This window comes from Phoenix dactylifera, chromosome 9 (assembly GCF_051530095.1).
Source record: "Phoenix dactylifera cultivar Ajwa chromosome 9, Ajwa_hap1_PhDact_Kaust_v1.1, whole genome shotgun sequence".
Lineage (NCBI taxonomy): Eukaryota > Viridiplantae > Streptophyta > Magnoliopsida > Arecales > Arecaceae > Phoenix > Phoenix dactylifera.
The window spans coordinates 6,374,814-6,396,761 of NC_143198.1; the positions used below are offsets into that span (position 1 = coordinate 6,374,814).

At 38.3% G+C, this 21,948-nt stretch overlaps 1 protein-coding gene across 1 annotated transcript; it reads left to right on the forward strand.

Annotated features, from left to right (window-relative positions):
* The first annotated feature begins 414 nt into the window (after window positions 1–414).
* On the forward strand, window positions 415–20,550 carry LOC103721350 (Transducin/WD40 repeat-like superfamily protein). The gene is made up of 16 exons (XM_039131940.3): window positions 415–744; window positions 837–1,022; window positions 2,515–2,691; window positions 3,043–3,451; window positions 3,693–3,811; window positions 8,325–8,402; window positions 8,601–8,741; window positions 8,863–8,907; window positions 11,326–11,492; window positions 14,493–14,571; window positions 14,651–14,736; window positions 18,471–18,600; window positions 18,690–18,822; window positions 18,972–19,120; window positions 19,507–19,702; window positions 19,955–20,550. Exons 1-16 carry the CDS (start codon window positions 625–627, stop codon window positions 20,158–20,160), a joined length of 2,421 nt encoding a protein of 806 aa, XP_038987868.2. The 5' UTR covers window positions 415–624; the 3' UTR covers window positions 20,161–20,550.
* Window positions 20,551–21,948: the final 1,398 nt, after the last annotated feature.

A 21,948-nucleotide genomic window follows, 5' to 3' on the forward strand; every position in this document is an offset into this window, starting at 1 on the left:
ATAAATTTAAAATATGAAAAATCAAAAAGAACAAATAATCATATTAAAATAACAATATCATTAAATTTTGTAAGTATTCACATGATTTTTTCAAATTTAATGCAAATTTAAATTTAATGTAAGTTATTCTACTATATAATAAATTTTATAAATAAAATGGCCACATAATAAATGTTATTTAATATGACAAGAGGTCTCTTAGGGTTTTATAATACCCATAACAACTTGAATATTAATACTAAACTAACACCAATCCAACAACTGCAAAAATTAAACTGAGGTGTGTGGTCACTGATTTTTCGAGGAATTTTGCGAAGATCATTGTTAGTTTAACATTTTTCTAATCTTAGAGAAGTAAAGATTTCAAGAATTTTTCAATATTAGTATACCACTTTATCAAAAAAAAATAAAATTACTAAACCGCAGTGCTACGGCGGAAGGTGGCCCGGCGCAAACTTGTTCTCACACCAAACCGACCAAAAACCCTAAAAATCCAATCTTCATCCGCCCCTCCTCATTTCACTAAACTGCCGTCTCTACCCAAGTCATCGCGCCATCAAAGGTCCCAAACTCAGAGACGAAGAAAGAAACAAGAACCTTAATTCCCGTCTCTTGAGCAAGGCCATGATCACAGGCGGCCAGAGCTTCGTCTCCTCTCCTCCGGCCTTCTCCCACGATGGGAAGAAGCTGTTGGTCTGTACGGGCCGAACCGTCTCGGTCTTCAGCACCTCCACAGGCATGCTGGTAACCCCGTTCGCTCTGTTTTTCCTACCTGTTTGTGTTTTTTGGGAGGGTCAGATGCGGGTGGTGAAAAAAATGGCGTCTTGGTGTCTCAGATAACGGAACTGGAGGGCCACGCGGACCGCGTCACGTCCATCGTGGTTATTCCGGTGGCCGTTGCCGCGAGTAAGTTTGTGAGCTACTGCTGGACCTCGTCGTTGGATGGAATTATCTGTTATTGGGATTTCTCGGTGCCGGAGTTGGTAAAGAAGGTGAAGGTCGGGCTTCCAATCTTCTCTATGGTAAGTGGATTCCACTAACTCCCTTTTTATTCCTTCCTGTTGCTTAAAAAATTGTTAGCTTGTATAGCATGCAGTTTAGCATGCAATTGCTGCGTAAACTAAATGTAAATTAACTTTTTGTTCCAGTATTAGGTCAAATGTGACTCGTGAAATCGAAGACAAGAACGTTTTCATGTAATATTTGAGAAGGTTCTGAGTGAATACTTTTGGCGTTATCTGTGCCCTTTTATCTTCTGGATAAGAGGATTGACGCTCTCTCTCTCTCTCTCTCTCTCTCTCTCGGTAAAAGAAATACTTGTCGAGGTTAATAAGTTTCTAGCTGAAATACTCATTTTCCTTACTAATCAACAATCATTTTTTAATAAATTTCTTCCTGCTTGTATAGTAATAATAAAGGACAATCAGCTTCCCCTTGAACAGTACTTGTTAATGACCGTTTGCATTATATAGAGGCAGCCATATAAAAGAACAGGGTGGACGAGGATGCTGCTGATAGAGTTTAAAAGGGGTAAATGGACATATGATATTGATTTGTCATGTAATTGGCTTATGAACGTGGGAGATGGAAAAAAGAGAAGACCAAAATTGTGCTCGGGTGTTTTTGGAGCAAAAGAATGAGGCTTGTACATTTCTTGAAAGTAAAATTAATGGATTTATGTAACTGTAGGAAAGAGGTAGCTTAGGACCAGCCTAGAGGTACCAATTTGATCGTTCCAGATGATATGCATGAAAGCCAGGGGCCATGGTAATTTAGGGGATTCTTACTGTCTGGAAGGGCCCTAAAAGGGAGTGGATAATATGAAGAAAGAATGGATGACATATGATAGAAATGATTAGAAAGCTCACATTAAGGGTGTCGTGAGTTTTGACAGATTAGAAGAACAGACCAATACTACTGATTATCAAGATATGTCGTCTCGATATTGGGCTCCGTACCGGTGCCATGCTATCACTGTATCGATATGGTATGATACAGCATGGGGCCGATTTAGCATATCGACTGTCGGTACGTCCTTCGTATCATATACCGGTACCGAACCAGTATGGTACATTACATTCTGTACTGCCTGGTTCGGTATAGTACGACGTACCATGTTAATTATATTTATGATAATATTTTGGACCTTCTTTGTTCTAGAAGTATGTCCAATGTGGATGCTTCCCTTAGGAGGTGATATTTGTATTGTGGAATTGCTTTTCTTACTTATGAGATGGCTCTTATTTGAGTTTACAGTTGTCCCAGATCAAATAACGGTCCAACGCAATGCTTTTGATGACTAAATATTTCTGTCGACTGAATATATATGCATAATTCATGAACATCTTTGCAAACACGTCTCTTCTATTGCATGCAAGTTATTAAACAGTTTTTCCTCATTGTATTTCTACTTATTATCTTTTTATAACACAGCTATGTTTTTTTTTATGTGCTATAAGATAGTGATCATGATTCATTTGAACTTGAGCCATGTTATTTATCATTTTCCTTCAGGTAATCCCAAACGTATCAAGAAATCCAGTTGGGAGCAATGACAAGATGTCCACTCTTTTTGCATATCTCTCGGTTGAAGATATAAACAAACCAGCTGATCAACATAAAGCATTGCGCGGACAGATTCAGATATACAATTTAACCAACTCACATCGTGTCAAAGGATTGTTAGCCGAGGTGTGAATGAATAGCAATCATAGATTAAAGTATTTTTTGCTTATAATTTTCTCATGCTGTCACTTGGAATTCATTGTGATATATAATTTGTATTATGCCTGCTCCGCTGTTTCTATTTTGCAATTCCTAATGGAAATGTACATATTGATCTTTAGATCCATTGTATTACAAATTTGGTATTAATATGCTGCATCTAGTTGCAATTTAATACAGTCAAAAATATATATTAACCATTTAATGTTGCAGCCCTTATGTCTGCCTTTAGCATGCTAAACTTATGCTGTTTCGTAACTTCAGTTATCTGATAATCGGTTGCCTTATGTCGCCTAATATGGGATTTTATATCTACAGACCCTCAACCCGGTGTTCATATCTGTGAGTAAATCTGGAGAATACATAGGTATTCCTAACAAACGAAAACTTCATATATGGAAGGTTCCTGGAAAAGATTGTAAGTGTGATGAAATAAAAAAGATCAAGCTGTATCACACGAAAAAGTTGAGTACTCTTGCCTTTCATCCATATGAAAGAATGGTGGCTGGAGGTGATGTAACAGGGAGAATTTTGATATGGAGAGGTTTTGGAAAGAGAAAATTCTCAGAAAATTTACAAGCAACTGGTAAAGGAAGGACTACTAATGAGGAAGAAAGACCTGGGGTGAGGGGTGATGATGATGCAGACTCTTGCGCAACGTGGCATTGGCATTCAAGTGAAATTAAATTTCTCTTCTTCTCCTCTGATGGAGCTTATTTGTACTCAGGTATTACATGCTTCATCATGATGAATTTTCTAATGATTGAGAATTTACAATTTAAGTTTACTATTTGAAGTGTTAACATTTTATGTTCCTTTTTTGTGTGGTATTAGCCCATAGTGCAGTTGATCGAGGGTGATCGTTCGGTCACCTATTAAAGATGACATTTTCTTTTTCATGATTTTTCCAGGCATTTACTTTTTCCATGTATCATTGTTTCCATTGATTCTTGATTGAATTTAATCAGGTGCGAAGGAAGGAGTTCTTGTGATTTGGCAGCTTGACACAGGAAAGAGGAAGTATAAGCCCCGTCTAGGATCCCCACTGTTATACTTTACAGATTCTCCAGATCCTTCTCTTTCTTGTGTAAGACAGCTTTTCCCTACTTAAAAATAGCATAACTTGAATATTATCACTTATTTACATGATGGTTTTCTGTTCATGAATGATATGGCTATATTTGTTGCTTTACTCGGTGAAGCTATGTTTCAAGATGTCATGTTACTTTTCCTCCTTTTAATTTTAAGTTCAGGTTATGCTGCCAGGAGGACAAGGAAGCACTTTTTTCCCTCCCGTAGGCTTTTAGACTCTTGCATGCTAGCTTAATACTAGCTGCAACACATGAAACATTGCAACATTGGTCTCAGAAAGATATTACCTCCTCCAGCAAAATGGATGGAATCTGTACTTCCTAGAATCTTCTCCGAAGATTTCACAGCTGCACCACTTGATTTTTGATGCTTTTACTCCTCTACTCCTTTGACATCATTTTTCCTTGTATAGTCTTATTGCATTGCTTGAATCTATGGTTCTATGTCATGTCCCATGTACTGGTGCTTGATTTTGACCACAACATGTTTGCTGTTTTGTTTGATTGAGCGAGGTTACCACATTTTTGGAGGCTTCTGTTACTTGGATATTGGCCTGGGCTTTTGGTGTTTAGTGCTGGGATCAAATTGGTAATTCACCAATTGTTTGCAGCTGGACCTCGAGTTCTTACTAGGGTCCTCCTTTATGGGCATGCAAAATAGTGAGTTATGGAGCTATGCGGTTAGACTGCCGTACATCTTGGAGCAACTTGACAATCTTAATACCTGCATGATCTGTTGTAGGTCCATCGAAAGAGATCGATCTAGGGGAATTTTGAGAGTGTTAGTTCTCTCAAGCACACAGTAAACCAATTTTCTTCATGGTTGCTATTTAGGAATAGGGATGGCAGCCGGGTGGGTTTTTTTGGATATTCGAGCCATCCCGAACCCTAGTAGGATCCGTTTAGTAAAACCTTATAGGGTTTGGATTTAAAATTAAAACCCATTGGGGTTTGAAACAGGTTCGGGATTTGACCCTCGGATACCTGCTATCTGAACTTGATTATATAAAAATATATATACAAGAGAGGGGTGAGGGGACTTGAATCCCAAATCCCAAGGATATCTAACCTTTTCCATGTATTATTGATTTTAGTCTGATGTATTATTAGTTATATTATTGTTTTTTACTTGATATTAGTTATGTTCAGGTCATTATGTAAAAGTCTTTCCCTCTACTCTCCCTTCCTTTTTTAACTTTTTGTAATTCCGGATCGGTACCCGACTTACCTTGAATAACCCAATTCGAATAAAGATTAATTGGACGGGTTCGGGTAGCCGACGGATTTACCCTGTTTTTGATGGGACGGGCTTGGAATTTTTGGACAAATTTTTAATCAGATTTGGGATGGGTTCAGGTACACATAGGGTAAATTTTGCAGGTACCCCACCTATTGCTATTCCTAGTCGGGAACTAGAACTTGTGTAGGATCGAGCATTGCAAATATTAATGTTTGACTTGCAGTCTAGTTGTAAGGTGGATGCTACATTCTCCTTAATGCTTTGGGATGGGCCAGTTCTGTAATAGATCTGAGCCCCATGATTTCTGTAATGGGTCCAAATGGCAGGATCTGCTTGAACCGTATGAAAACTTAAGTTGAACTCACAAGGGCTAGGTTTGCTAGGTTCTGGATACAGAAAATAAACAGAGATTGCCACTTAAAATTTGCGAATTGTCTTTGAATGGAAATGGAAATGGAAATGTCTTCATGCTTCATCAAGGACATGCTTTTCATATCTATCTAGCTGGATATTCTAAATCTATACTGCTTCCATTTTGATGATTATATTATAGGACAAATGAAACAGTCATCGCCTTTTTTAAACATAATACAATGTTATGCTATATTATATTTTATTATTGTCTCCTTCTAAAAAGTGTACCTATCTCAAGCTGTTAGTTCACATTTTAAAGCCTGCATTTGATTTAACTGAGAAACATGCAGTTAATAGTCCTTCTATGCTACAGAGAAGAATTGACATGAACAAGCACATTAACATCAGAATGCCACAACTTTTGTGAGTGGCCTAAATCATGCAACCATTCTATTATTTTTATACATACTTATCAGAACTGAACCTGGCATTCACTTGGCCAATGGCTGAGTCACTGGGTCACTGGTTCAAGCTTCGGGTCAGCTGGTCGAACCGGAGACATATTAAAAATATAAATAAATTGAAAACTATAGAAAAAAAGATATTAGACGAGAAAAACATGGAAACTTGGACAAAGTTCTAATATTCTAAAGTAAGAGTTTTGAAACAATTCCTTTCATGATGATTTATAAGTAACGGGATTGTCTATGTCAAACTCTCAGACAAGGTCCGTCGTACCGGTGGCCGGCCGGACCGGTACGTACCGGTCCGGACCGGTACCGTACCGGCCGGTACCGCGAGCCACAGCTTTTTTTTTTTTTTTTATAAAGAAGTGGCCAGTGGGCCACTTCTTCCTTAAAACCACGCGCGAAGCGCTGTGGTTCCGAAAAAAAATTAAAACCGTACCGGTTTGCACCGGTACGAGGCCGGTACCGAGCGGTACGGGCTCGGTACCAGCCGGTACTGGCTCCGTACCGGCCGGTTCGCAGATGAAAACCGGAAAATACCGGTTTTCATCTGTTTCCGGTACCGGTCAAGGACCGGACCGGTACGTACCAGCCCGTACCGGCCGGTACGGGCCGGTACGGCATTCCTTGCTCTCAGATACTATAATTGTGAAACACATCCGTAAAAATTATGAATGATAAGAAAAGGAAAATAATGACAATTGATATTGCAAAAGCATTTGGAATGGTAATGTGCATGATGCATCACTAAGTTTTCATAAGAATTTCATACTTCTGTTAGATATGTTTTAGTAAATCAAGCGAGTAAAGGTAACAAAACTATTTAAGAAAATATAGAAGTGCCTTTTGAAATGATTTATTTTGTGCCTGCCCAAGAATCAGTATTTTTTCCCCTTTCGAAGAATCTTATACGTAATCAAGCTTTTAAAAAAGCGTCTGTAGTATATAGGTGGTTAAGGTACAACATAGTGCATATGAGGTATGTGGGTGCATATTTCGGTTCATTTGCAGTTGGTATTTAGAAATATTTAAAAATAAAAAGAATGCACAAAGTTTAATAAAAATAAGTTGAAAGTTCTGAACAAATAAGAAAAAAAAAGAAAATAAGAAACTTTATGTATACACTTCCACACTTAATTAAGAGCCTTGTTTAGTATAGCATGACATGCCAAATAACAATACTTCCCTACGAACTATGCTCAAATTTCAGGTATACTAGTGGAATCTACAAATTGTCAAATTATGATAATATGTTGAGTTGAGTCGAGTATCAAATTATGAACAACCAGAAAACAAGCAACAAGGTGCGTGATAACTCAGTTTAAAGTACATAGATAGCAAACAGGATATTTAGTATTTAAGCTGCTAATTTTAGAAAAGATGCTTAAAAGTCAACCTTCTTTTGGAAGTGACTTATCATCAGTCATCAGCACAACCAATATGTGCGCCTTAGGGACTGAGGTGAAGGGGCCATGTTGACAATGTTGTGTTCCACACTGCTACTGGCTGCATCATTTGAAAGCCAGACTGCTAGATAGGGGGATGAATTTGGGACTGAGAGAGAAACAGGGAGACAAAAGAGATCAGAAAATTAGGGAGAATCAGGGATTTATAGTTTGGTTTTATTTTTTAATTATACCAAATTTCCTTTATAACCTTAGACTGCAATGAGGGGGTAAAAATGTCATCTAGAGATGGTTTAAAATCTGGCTGGTCCTTTAGGAACCAACTGGCTTGGTCTCCAGTTTCAAACCGAAATTTTTTTTTGGCTGGATTAATGGTTATCTCTGGTTTTCGAAATCCAATCTTTTTAAGGAGTTGGATCAGCCCTTGGTCTGCTTCTTTGGCTTCCCTGTCTGTCTGGCAAGGCCAATCTGGTTTTGATAACTATGCTTTTATATTAATCCTCAGTTAAACCTTTGCTTCATTCTGGTCTCATCATCAATCCGCAAAATAATCAACTATCAGACATTAGATGGTTGCGCTGATAGGACTTAACAGTAATAAAATTCCTGGCAATTCCTTAGCCTCTGTAAAACCAGGACTGTTTAATGGTTTTGTACTAGCAGAGCAAAGGTGCACTACGGCTAGGAACGGTTATGGTGGTTGTTATTTTCCTTAGCTGCATGAAAATTCCTGTCAATTACTTGGCTGCTGTTACCAAAACCCGTTCTACTTAGCTACAAGCTCTTTAAGAAAACTGCACACTAAAAATCTTTAAGTCCTTTTGCTTCTTAGGCACTCCCCCCCCCCCCCCCCCCCTTCCTTCTCTGTAATTCTTGTATTGAAAAGGTTTTATGGAAATCTGATCACTTGATGTATAGAAGTTTGTTTCTGCTCTTCTTCCATGCATTTTGGTTTTGTACTCTGTTGCATTTTCTTTTGTATATGTGTTGCATTTTGGCATCTTCTTAGGATGACTGGTTTTAACTGAAATTGTTATTTCAGATATCTTGTGCAGATAATCAAATACATCTATTAAAAATGCCAACAATGGAGATTAAAAAGTCTATTGCAGGAATTAAGGTTTGTCATATCTCTTTATACTACTCAACTTGCCATATTATATTTTATGTCGGATTCAATGTTAGTGGATTATAAGTGCCACGAGACTCAGTTTATTACTTATAGACTTCTTCTTTTGGGTTTTTTTTTTTTTTGGTCTAACACTTGCTGTTGGGATTTTAGTACTTATTAATATAAGCTTACATGGTCTGTTTTCAGCTACCTTTCTCATTTCCAGATGGATATAAAGGCTTAGGAAGTGAGTTTGCCTATGATCATGCTGCTGGGTTAGTTGCCCTACCAACGAAAGATTATTGTGTGCAGTTCTTCAGCTTATATGACAACCTTGAGGTTTCCGAGGTAAGCTGTCTAGTCCAAGAGCAGATTCAGCTTTGTGTCATCAGAGGATTGATTCTTTTATATTTCATCTTCTGTACATATAATTTTGAGAACTGATGGAATCATTGTTGATCTTTTCCAGGTGCAAGTATGTGAAAAGAATTTTCAGCCTGCTGATGATGTCACAGTAAGGCACTAAATTTATTCTATCCTGTTTGATTTTTCCCCAGTGTTTCTGTTTTGCACAATTTGGCTTCTTCTGCCTCTTTCCTTATTCTTTCCTGTTTTCTTTTCATTTGTTCTCACTGGACAAGATAGAGAACGTGAAATGTGCCATTTCTCCCCCCCCTGTGGGTGGGCTATGCTGGTTGGCTGCCACATTCTGCAGGAGTGGAGGGCTTAGAAGCCTAGAAGTTCTGATAATTATCATTTGAAAGTAGTCTTCTGGGAAAACAACTTGTTGATATTTTGGGAAGAAACTAACATGTCGTTACTCCCTTAGCATTAGAAGGATTATTATTATTGTTATTATTATTATAACTGTTTGAATTTTAGAATATTGTGATTTGTGAAGGAACCATATTTTACAGGTTTAGCAAATTAAGTGTTTTTCATCCCAGAATATTGCATTGCCACCAGGATTTTTTAAGATACAACAGAAGAAAGGGTCTAATGCACTTCTGTATTTTGGAGCTAATGCTTTAATCCTTACCTAATTTACATGTTGGTGAGATTGTAGTTCAAATATTACAAGTTTGGGTGCTTTCTATAACTGATTCTCCATCTAGTCATGAGCAATTAAAGGGCCTGCTGTGAAACCTAGAACATCATTTATTGGAAGGGAGACCTTCCTTATTGGTTATGCAACTTAAGTTCTAGCAAACTGGGTGATCTGTTCAAGATTTGACTAAACTTGGAAGAGTTTAGAATCAGGTAAAGTTTATTACTGGGAACTGCCTTTATCTTTGAATCATATATTATAAGCTGGAGAATGAAATCTAAACACAATGCTGTAGGAAATTAAGAGATGCATGCCATGTTCTATTAAAAACATCAACATTATTGGTTTTACAAACAAATGCGATCGGAAAAGATCATGCCCAAGAAATGCTTTTGATCTTCTCTATAATGTTTGATATCCCTCATGAACCTTCAGTATATATATTCGGTGAATTCTGAAAAGCATCAAGCTGAGTTAAAAATGAGCAATAATAATTTAAGACAATTGCAAAGAGCTTCAATATTAACTCATTAGACTCTGATACTGGAGGACAACAAACCAAAAGTTGTGGGCTTGTTGGTATTGTTCTTGTTTATCTGCTTTTGTTTCTCTACAATATAGTGAAATACAGCATGAAGATCGATTTTGGTGATGGCATTTGCAAACAACCCATGCTTTGTTTTCATTTTTTTTTAAAAGCTAAAAGTCTTTGCTTCTAGAAGTTATAAAGATTTTACTAACAATTTAAAAAAAAGAGAAAGGGTTTCATCATACGCTTCAGGCACTTCTTGATTTTTATGATCTTCACCTGGCTCTTGAAGCTATTTGAAGCTGCGATGGTTTCTTATGTGGTTCTTGTAGTCATACATGAGGTCATCTTGGTAGATTCTCGTGGTAGTGACCAATTCACACAACATAAATATGATAAATGACAGACCTGATTAAAATATTTGCTGGTACCAGAAATTGCAAGTTATTTTCACAAATCAGAGTCTTGAATTGAACTGTACTTGATTTTCTAAATGCCTGCACCACATGTATTTGTCAAAATGAAAAATCAGCAATTTTTTGGCTGTTTGTGACTAAAATCAAAGTTGCCTCCTAGTAGGCTAAAGGTCCGAAGTTTCAGCATATTGGACACTCCAGCATGTACAACCATTGAAATCACATCTATATGTGAGTCAACTGAAGATAAATATTATTGCTTGTATTGTCACGATAAAGATGAAGAAGTAAAACTGGTACTTTTCTGATTGCCAGATAGTTTTTCGTTCAACATGTTTTGCTGAGAATGCATTTCACAAAGGACTGAAGTGTATCCCAATTGGTATACTTTCCCCATAAATTACAAATATTGGCTACCATGGTATGTACCAATGATTAGTCATCATTGTTCATGTTTTTCTGTTTATTTATCTGTCAAAAGTGACTAGCAAGGCCTATTTAATAAGATATAAGAATGCACCATACATGTAGAGAAGTTTGTTAGATGTCAATTTAACTATCCAGAGTTTCAGACAAAATAACATAAAAATTGGATAGATATTTCCATTTATTCCAATCACAGAAAATTAATTGTAACTTTTTTGAGATAATAAATTGTAACTTATAGAACAAAATGCCTTACGAAGCAATCTCTTGAAGGGAAGTGACATGAGTTTTTTTTATACTGATATTATGTGGTCATCGATCATAATGATAATTTTCTGCTATATTATGTGCGATTTTGACTCAGCATATATTGTTGATGCTATCTGGTTAAATACTGAGTAGAAGGTGTTGTTGCCTTCTAGTAAATTATGCCAAAATCTTTTTGTTTTTAGCTAAAAATTCTTGTGATATGATCTAAATTGTGATCGCATTCCCTACTTCTAATGGTTGCAGATATATGTGGCTTTGATATCTCTTTCCACTGATGGCTTTGTGATGGGCACAGTTGATGTTAAGCTTCCTGAAGAAAGATTAGGGGGTCTTGTAAGTCTAAAATTTTGGAAGCATGGGTCTCGGATGGGAGAATACTCTCTATCAACTGTTATATATGAGCCTCACAGGTTAATGCAATTGCAGAATCTTCACTACTAAGAGTCTCGAATTCCTGATATCTTTATATATGTGCTTAAATGCTGATCTTTTAATTATAGTCAGCTGCTCTTAAAATTTTAAGGTTGTTGTACTGAGATATCTCATTCATGCTCCATTGGGAATAAGTGCATTTGTCCTATAAACACTTTATATCTTTAGAAAATTTAAAAGACGTATTTTTGGATTGTTTTGTATGTAATGAAGCTAAGATGTTTAAACTTTCTATAAGAAGGAAAAAATTGCCTGCGACCCTAAAAGGTCCATAACATTCCACAGGGAACAAATCTCTTAAGCGTCTTTTTCCTGTACTACCAAGTTGGACACCATATGAAGTGCAAAAAGCGCTCCCAATATTCATTGGAAACACCTAATGCATTACATTTGTTTGGAGTCATCAAGAAAGGTAACTAGCCAATTCAAAATTCCTCTTAAATTTATGGCAAAGTGAAGATTAGTCTTAGACAGCATTATCTTATCTATGATTGCCTTCCAAAAAGGGACTTCCAATTTAGAAGGGGATCTGAGTAGTCCAAACAATAATAATTTGGTTTTAGGGTACATCTTCACTAACAAAAAATTTCAGCATTAGTTTTTGAGAAAAGGGCAAAATTAATTTGGATTTTCTTCCATCCTAACTTGACATTTCAAACAGTTGTTTTTTAATTCAACTCTTCATGCAAATACACCTTTATCCATAAGAATTATAGTGTAGAAGTTCAATACATATCCTTGCGTTGGTAGCAAGGTTTTCTGAACCGTGCCGAATTGGATCGGTCGGTTACCGACACAGTTTACTTCTTATATTCGGTTTGGAACTTCCCCCTCCTCCCTCTCCTGAAAAGCTCTATTACTCTGTTGTTGAAACCCTACCCCGCAAAGCTCTCCTCGCCGCCCCCCCCCCCCCCCCCCCCCCTCCCAATGGATGACAAGGGCTTTCATGCCCTCTCTCTCAGTCCCTCTCGCTTCTCTCCCTCCCTGCCTCTCTTCCCCCTTGTTGAAACAGGGGGTTGCCCCTATTTCGAACGAAAGAGGGGGTGCCCTAATTTTTTTTTTTTTGTAAATTTCGAATTGAAATCGGCAAACGGTTTGCCGACTTTGCTAAGAAGAAAGTCGGAAAATGGTTTGCTAATTTCAATTCGACATTTACAAAAAAAATTAGGGCATCCATTGTTTTGAAACAAAACAGGGGCAACCCCCATCGATGAGGACTTTCAAGCCTTCTTTCTAACTCTCAGCCTCTCTCCCTCCCTTCCTCCCTCCCTCTCTCTCTCCCCCTCCCTCTCTCTCTTCCTCTCTCTCCTCCCTCTCCCCCTCCCCCTCCCTTTTGGCTCTTTCTATGTTTGTACTCTTTGGAATGGTACGGTTTGGATCCACACCGTGTCGAACCGGTCACCGGTCGGTACTCTCTCTAGTATCAATTCAGCGAACCTTGGTGTATATTATGATTGCAACATAAAAAATCCTTTTTGATTCATGATCTTCAGGCATTTAGTGATATTTGCATAATGGTAAATTATAATGTACATGCTTTATTTCCTGGGAGACCTTGTACCTTGCTGTTTACAAATTTAGCACATAAGATCATGCTCTTCTTTTGCATGAGGAGGTTGTATATGTATAAAATGCATTTCTGTCGATGATAGATGATATGTTGACATATCTGTAGTATACGGAGAAGATTGGTTTATTAGATTATTGCTATACTTCACCATTTATTCTAGAGAAATGTATAGAATGCACAACATTTGAATTTTTGACAAAAGATTTAATGGTTCCAAAAACCATGACAAGCCACACAAGTTGAAAATCCACACCATCGAGTTTGATCTACATCTTTTAAAATTAAGTAAAAAATCATTAGTTTTTGAGATCTTTAACCGACACACTAGATGAGCACAAAAATGAGCAATGCCAAAATTGCTAGAATGCCAAAGTATATGATAGGGCAAATAAATTGAAGATCCACTTCATTGATCATGATTTATGTGTCTTGGAACATGGGCAGGTTTGAATTCAATGGATTTTGATGATTAGATCACAACAAAACGCAATATTATGTTATGACAACTATTTATATTTTCCCCATTCGATGCCTGGGTTAAAGACTACCAAAACACATGATGTGTGGTTTCTAGGCTTTTTATAGTCTAGATCTTATTAATGATTGAATCTTTACTTTGGATGGATCATCATTCATTTTGAATTGTTAAATTTTTTGCAAAAAATTTCATGTTTTCCATGCAGTCCAACTATTTATGCATATATGACAACAGCCTATCATGTTCAATGTATGTGCAACTTCTGTATATGAGCTTGGTAGATTGGAGAGAGAGTATTCTCAAACATTTTAATTTGAATTTATCTGGGGAGATAGCTCTAATTCTAGAAATAATAATAGAAAAGAAAATTTTGAGAGAAAATGTTGGGATGTGGTTTGTGTGGATTGGTTAGAGTACTCCCAAACCATTTAAAATTGAAAATTAGTTGAGGGAATCAGTAATGTAGAACAGTAATAATTTGCATACTTCTCAAATAGAAAGATAAGAGTAAAACAGATTGCTCTAGATATTTACCAAAATTGCTATTGTTAACATGATTTATAAAATATATTTTTTTTATAAAAGGATACTTTGGTCAATAGACTTGATAGACAATCTATTCAGCATATTCCTCTCTCTCTCTCTCACTCTATAGAAAGAGGCTAGGATCTGGTTGACCGGGTTACTAGTTGGGTCCAGTCAGGTTAAATTGGATCATGAGGGTTGGACACCAATGATCTGTGCTGTTGAATGCGATCTATTATCTCTAAAGTGCTTACATACTAAAAATCATGTAATTTGGAGACAACAAGCATATGGAATCTTATAATTTTGAAGTGCCTATGATCATTGATAATGCTCTCTGCTGTTAAAAGCCTTTTGACTGTGATATGAAATATTCTTTTAATTTGTTCTTTCTTTTTCATATAGTGATGCTGGAATTTCTGCTCTTGCATTTCGTCCTGGCCATGACATGGCTGTGAGCTCTTCTTTTGGTGGTGACTTTAAGGTAACCTTTGTTTTTACCTGTTTCTTGGTTTTCTCTTTCTTGATACATATGACCTTACTATTTAGTTTCTATTTTGTAGGTCTGGGTTCATAGTTCTTACACCGAAGATACAGATCAAATGCTTCAGAAATCTGGTTGGAGATGCCAATCTATTGGTTCATACAAGTATTGCTTTCCTTTCACGGGATTTGATATGATGATTGATCACATTCAGTTCATTAATCATTAGTTTATCTGTTTTACTTTTTATTATCTCTTTTGACATGGCAGAATTATGCACATTAATCCGATTCAAGAAACCAAGTAACTTTTAAATCAGACTGATAAACATCATTCACCCATTGATTTGTTGATATTTTCCCTGATTCTGACTGGTGAAGACACAAGGGGGAAGATCCATGGATGAAAATAATGGAGAAATCACTTTTCATTTATATATGCCTGTGTGACACCTTTTTGCGCATGGTTGCACATGCATGCTTGTATGCATACTAATATTATTTATCTGAAAACATGATTCTGAGTTCTTAAATTGAGGCTTAATGTAGACATATGTATTTGGGAAATTTGATCAAAGATCTATTTCTGGATCTGATGTACAATCTGTTACAAAACTACAAGATAGATTAAGACTAGGTCCTAATTTGCACAGGCAGCATATATCTGAGGAGCATCTATACTTGAAAAGTTATGGGTCTTTTATTTTCGACATCTGGATACAGACTTTTCAATCATCCTTTATTTTTAGTCTCAGTTGTCCTTCTATATTGCTGCAGTTGGTATTCTGGACAAATGTAGGCAACCATCCCATAGGAAAAATCATGAATTGGACCAGAGGCAAAAAGTTTGGAGCTCATCGTCAATAAGCCAAAGATAGGGGGGCTATTGACGAGTACTTGGAAGGGCAGATACAGACTGAATGGCCTGTCAACTTAAATGAAATAGCCTATGGCTGAAGAATGCGAAAGAAAACACTACTTTCATTTATAGATGGGTCAGTGCATGCAGAAGTGCCATGGAGACTAAAAGAAGTTTGCAAAACTAGTGGAAATTATAGAGAAATTCATGAATTGTTATAATCAATAGGGTTTTATTCCTCAATAATGGAGATTGGAGTCATTGGGCATTCATTCTACCCATATAATAATGAATTGATAAACTACCTAGGAAGAGTCTGAACTGAAGTGAGATGAAACTTTAGGGCCCACTGTTGGAGCAATAACTTTATTTCAATTAGGAAAGTAAGACAAATAAATAAAATTACAAGGATTCATAGCCAATGATCGAGGAATGATATTATGTGGTGCATGTACATACAACCATGTTCATGTATTCCACACAGCTTCATATAAACAATAATGGAAAAAATGTGAGGTTTAAGCTCAAGATACTTGCATGTCTTTACAGATTGAATGGCTTGCTGTAGCATCTTTAGCAGTGGTAAAACTGACTGTGAATCGTGCAGGAAGAGTTTGTTGTGAAGAAGTGCATGCAATGTATAATGGATTTTCTGGAGGGAAATGGAGAGTGCAGGAGATGTAGCATAGCAACAATCTTTGGGTAGAACAGGACAAGGAGTGGCCAAGTTGTTGAGGCCATAGGATGAGTTGGGATGTATTTGAACTTTAAAGACAGAATCACAAATGAAGGGTTCGCATAAATAATCACCAAAATGGCTGATAATAGAAGTCGCAAGGTCTGCTCGCCAGAGTCTTTTGGTGATCTGAGGGGTTGATGCATGATTGCAAATGTTCTATCACACTAAAGAAGTTCAATCACGGTCCATAGTACCGGAACTGGCACCCACGGGATGGTGCCATGCTGTGCTGTTCCGGCGCGTACCGGCTAAGAAAAACCGGCGAGGGAGGAGGAGAGAGAGAGGAAGAGAGAGAGAGAGAGGGAGGGAGAGAGAGAGAAAGGGAGGGAGAGAGGGAGAGGGGCGGGGACTTGGACTGCTAACTATAGGGGATGGTCACTGCTCATTGCCGGGACTTGGGCTGCTAGTTACGGGGGCTTGGACTGCTAACTATGGGGATTAGCACTGTTAATTGCGGGGATGGTGACCTCAACTGCATGGATGGGCACTGCTAAACTGCAGGAATGTGGATTCGGACCATGGGGATGGGCATTAGTTACTGTGGATTCCAATTGCGCGGATGAGCACTGCTAAACTGAGGGGAGTTGGACTGCTAACTATGGAGATGAGTACTGCTAATTGATGAGAGTTGGACCACTAACTATGGAGATGGGTACTGCTAATTGCTGGGACTTGGACTGCTAACTATGGGAATGGGCATTACTAACTGTGGGACTCGAACTGCTAAGTGTGTGGATGAGCACTACTAACTATATGGACTTGGGCTGCTAACTACAGAGATGGGCACTGTCAATAGTAGGATGGAAGTCGCTAGTTGTGGGGACTTTTTCTTCTAACTTTAGGGATGGACACTTTGAACTATGGGGACTTGGACTACTAATGTGGATGGGCACCACTAATTGTGGGGATGGGGACATTGCTAAGTTGCAGGGAATTGGATTGCTAACTGTGGGAATTGGACTGCTAATTGTGGGGTGGAGACCTGAATTGTGGAGATGGGCACTGCTAAATTGTTTGGGCTTGGACTGCTGACCGCGGGATGGACACTGCTAATTGTGGGGACTTGAAGTGCTAACTACAGGGATGTGCATTGCTAACTATGAGGATAGGGATTGATAACTGCGGGGACTTGGATTGCTGATCACAGGCTTGGTCTCTGCTAACTATGGGAACTTGGATTGCAAACTTTTAGGATGGGCATTGCTAACCGTGGTGATAGAGACCAAGGGAATGGGCACTATTAAGTAGCAGGATGGGGACTAGTAATCGCAAGACACTAGATGCAATGTTGCTCGAAATATAATATTTAAACTCGAAAAAGTATCATAAATTAGTGGCAATAACATGTGGTCCCTCGGGGGCATCAAGGTGTTGGGTCACCAATCCTTGACCAGTGTTTAGTAGTCAGGCATGATGACCCCGACATTGAACCAATATTCTAATTGTATTTGATGCAAGAGATCCCCCTTTTATGGTGGTGGCCTCGCATAGATATAATCAGGTAATATCGGTTCATGCGCATGCGGTTGCTCTTCATTTGAGAGCCCTCCTTATGTTGTTAGTGTTCTCTTTTCACATTACTAAGGGATTGGTGGTGAGGAATGGGTCCATGAAGATTGTGCAAGCCGTCAACAGCTGTCTCGGCCTTATGCAAGCGAAATTTCTGCTTACGCTTCATTGTTTGGATTGCATGTATGCTTTGTCGCTGGCTTGGAGAAATGGGCATTGCACGCACACATGTGATCTACACGTGTAAATCTATATGAGCCAAATGTAGATTTACAGTTGCACGCACACACATGTGATCTACAAGGTCTAAAATGCTAATGCGCAGAAGATCATCTGTTTTGGAAGTGTCTTGCATATGATTCAAATCCTCCCAAATACAAAATCTTAATAGTACGAAGTAGTGTGTTGATCATGGGGTGACTTGATTGATAGGATATGAGTCTTCAAAACTTATGATTTTTGTATATAGGCATTTAGAATTTTATACCTGATGTCCAGCATTTTAGATTTTCATTTTTCTCTCATTAACATTGAAGTTTGCAGTGGGTGTAAAGTCCCCTTTTTCCATCCATACAAGCATACGCACAAATATGTATATCTCTATGTGCATGCACGCAAACATGTGGAGTTGCTATTCTAGATTGAGATCCCACACTGTTGATCATGGTCTCCATCTTATAACACTTCTGTGAACCAAAATTCTCTTGTTCATGTTTGTGTCCTGTGAGTGAAAAATTTGAGCCACCATGTAGTGATCAAGGTTGCAAGTAAATTCTATATTTGTAACATGCAGGAAGAAACCTATGACCGCTGCTGCCTTTTCTGCTGATGGATCTGTTCTAGCTGTTGCAGCAGGGACTGTTGTTACACTGTGGGACCCTGATTCAAATATTCTTGTGGCCATAATTGGAGATACACTCTCGGTGATCCTCAGCATATCTGGCTTGTGTTTACAATAAATAGTTGCTCAAACAAATCCAGAAAATGATATTTAGATCTTTTTGTTTTGTAGCCAATCACAAGACTTTCATTCATTGGGAAGTCAGAATATCTAGTATCATCGTCGAAGGGATCAAAACCACAGCTATCTGTTTGGAGCACATCAAATCTGTCAATGTATTGGTCATACAAGCTTTTTGCACAAGGTATGGACTTTATTTATTGTAATTGTACAAGTCTACCTGGACTAATTTGTTGTTTCTTTTGCATGAATCATGAATATGGGTCATTTCATATCAAGTTATCATATTTATAGCCTGTCTTCTCTGTAGAATTTCACACTATTTTTGTACAGATGTAAGCTGTACGGCGGATGGATCTCAATTTGCTGTCCTGGCCAATCATATTTCACTAGATGATACTACTACAAGGGATGGAGATGGAGTAATATTATTATTTGATGTAGAGAATCCAGTTCCGTTGGCCACATGGTCGGTACAGAAGGTACGGTTACCAGCTAGTGTATGGGTCTATTACTAAATTCACTGTTACCATCTAGTATATGACAACAAATTCTCTTAGCATCTGTGTCTTCAAAGAAGTATATCATTGATGAATAAGATACATAATTGAAGCTGAAGCTGTGAAACTGGCTTGCAGCAACATTCAATCACAGGTTTGGGTTAGTGCATATATAGCTAGTCAGGGATCCAATTTTATATATCTTTAATGTGTGGCCTTGCATAGTTTTCCTCTTCTAAATGTTGACTTTGGCCAACTTACACTGGTACCATTTGTTTTAGTCCCTTTTTCTCTTTAATCCCATGATAGAACTTTGAATTCTATAGCAACTTCAGAAATTGTTAATTTGGCTGCTGTTCCCAATTCAGGCAAAGAGAGGTGGCCTCACTTTTCTACCTCCCAATCCATCTTTCCACGATACTAAATGTAAAGAGGGAAAAGACACTTCATTGCTGCTATACATAAATGGTGATCATGAATATGTCATCTTTGATCCACATAGCAGTGAAGAAAATCAGATTAGGAGAAATGCTCAGAAAAGTCAAGCACCACCTGAGGAAGCAGGTGAGACTTGCATTATTATATCTTTGCTAGCAGCGTCGCCAATATATTCTCTAGCTTAATATTTGCAGAGCTTAAATGGTATTTATAAGCTTGCGAAAGTTTCCCATCCTTCATTTAGTGGCTCTGTAATTGGCCAATCTAATCTGCTTTCCCCTGAAAGCCATTTCAGTTTGGTATTTGTATACATAAAATCCAGTTATATGAAAAATTGGAAATAAGGTATTTACTCACATTCTATTTCCCCTGCCGTAGTGCGGTTTGGATATGCATCAATCTATGGGGAGCTTCCTGACATCAGTTTGAAGAAAGAACAGATTCCAGAAATCCCTTTTGTCCCATCAGAAAGACCTTGGGAGACCATATTCAGTGGGTCATCTCATGTTCTTCCACCCCTCACCAAACTTTGTTCAGCATTTTTAGCATCCTTGCTAGAAAAGAGACCAAGCGGCAACGAGTGATGTTCCAACATCTCCTACTGCTCAAATCTGCATTGCAAGAAACCTGCAGAGCTCATTGGCTAATCTTGCTGTGTAACCTTAGGAAAGCTGGTCAGTGGGATTGACAACTTCGATGCATGTGAAGTTAATGCACTGTATAATCAAATATGTTGAAGGCATTTGTATTTTTAGGATGGCTGCCTCTCTAGAGTGTTATGGCAGCCTGATGGTTGGCTTTTTGTCATGCGATGAAGGTAATGTTGGTTGGGTGGGTTGGAGTATGGTATTTTTTGGGAGATTCAGTTCACTGCAAAAGCCGGAAGCTCCGTGTGGGCGATCAAAAGCTCATCTGGGGCATGAAAATTTTGTAATTTAGACGACTTTTTTCGGAGTCAAGCAATTTCTTAGCCATGTGAAGTTCTATATTTCTTTTCAGACAGGTAGCTGCTTCCATTTTTAAGTAAGGATGCCTTTCCTTTCTTCTATTTCTTGTTGATATTGCCAGGCAAAGATTGAAGAGACCCTTATTCAGATACTAGGGTTGTATGTTCTTCAAAAATTAATATCGGTGCACCTTCTGCAACTCAAATCTCATGCAAAAATGTTACATTGCTGATGTATGACTTTTCCATTGGTGAATGGAAAATCAGGATGTAAGATGCCGGCTGCATAATTTTCTCCATTTAGCAACCATGCAAGCTCGTCACATTAATGAGTGGCATGAAGCTTGCAGAAGTGGAGAGTTCAGATGGGTCATAGATAGCTGCAAGTGGATACACGTGTACTTGATTGACTTTTTTAACGCAAACTTTTTGAGAGGAAGTTTCTCGTATAATGACTTTAATTCTATCCATGCATGAATAAAATTCAAGGAATCGTATGATCTCCAAGAGGGCCCTAGCTCTAAAAGAATCCCAGTATATCAAGAGTCCTCTAAAGGCCTGTTTGCAGAATTTGGCTGGATCGGGAGGGGAAGAGAGTGTTGGAGGAGGCAGGAGGGAGAGGGCAGGAGCTTGAGGACCCGATCCCCATTGGATTAAAATAAAAACTCCTGCCGAGTTAGGCAAACCTTCCTCTAGCACTCTCTTTCCTTCCTGATCTTGCCGGATCTTGTGGACTGCCCCGAACCATGCCCTAAGAGCTAATAAAACCACCTGAACCATTTCATCTAATTGTCACTTAGTAAGTATAAAGAATACTGATGGAGAAAATATTAGACACCTCGATTTTGGATTATACCGACTTCGACAACCACAGTACAAACTAAGGTAGGTAACTTCGGCTCCAGCCGAGGAGCCAACTGACCGAGGTGAATAACTTCGCTTCCGATCAAGGAGCCTATTGACACATGCTGACAGAAATTGACAGTTCTGGCAATCAACCGTCGTGATAGCGACTGGCTGTTGCGATAGGTTTGCATTTGGCACGTGGTCAATGCTGTACACCGCTCATGCCGAGGCCGTACTACTTGCCGCCACATGACCACTATTGCAGGCCGACCTAGGTCATGACAAGTTTGATTTTTCTATATAAAGGGGCGATCTGGAGGACCTCAGATACATAATGCAATATCATACAATATCACTCATAGAGAGCTACACACTATTAAAATATCTCTTTTATATGTTGCCTCTATATTCTGATTAAGGCAACGGAGGGTCTCCTATCGGAAACTCTCCAACAAGTGGGCTTCTTGTAGGCCAAGTCGGAGGAGACTAGCTTCCTTAGACCTTGGCCAGTTGGTTCAGTTCTTGCCGACTTCAGGAATAGCCAAGCTGCACTCCAACCCCAGTCCAAAATTTAGTGACA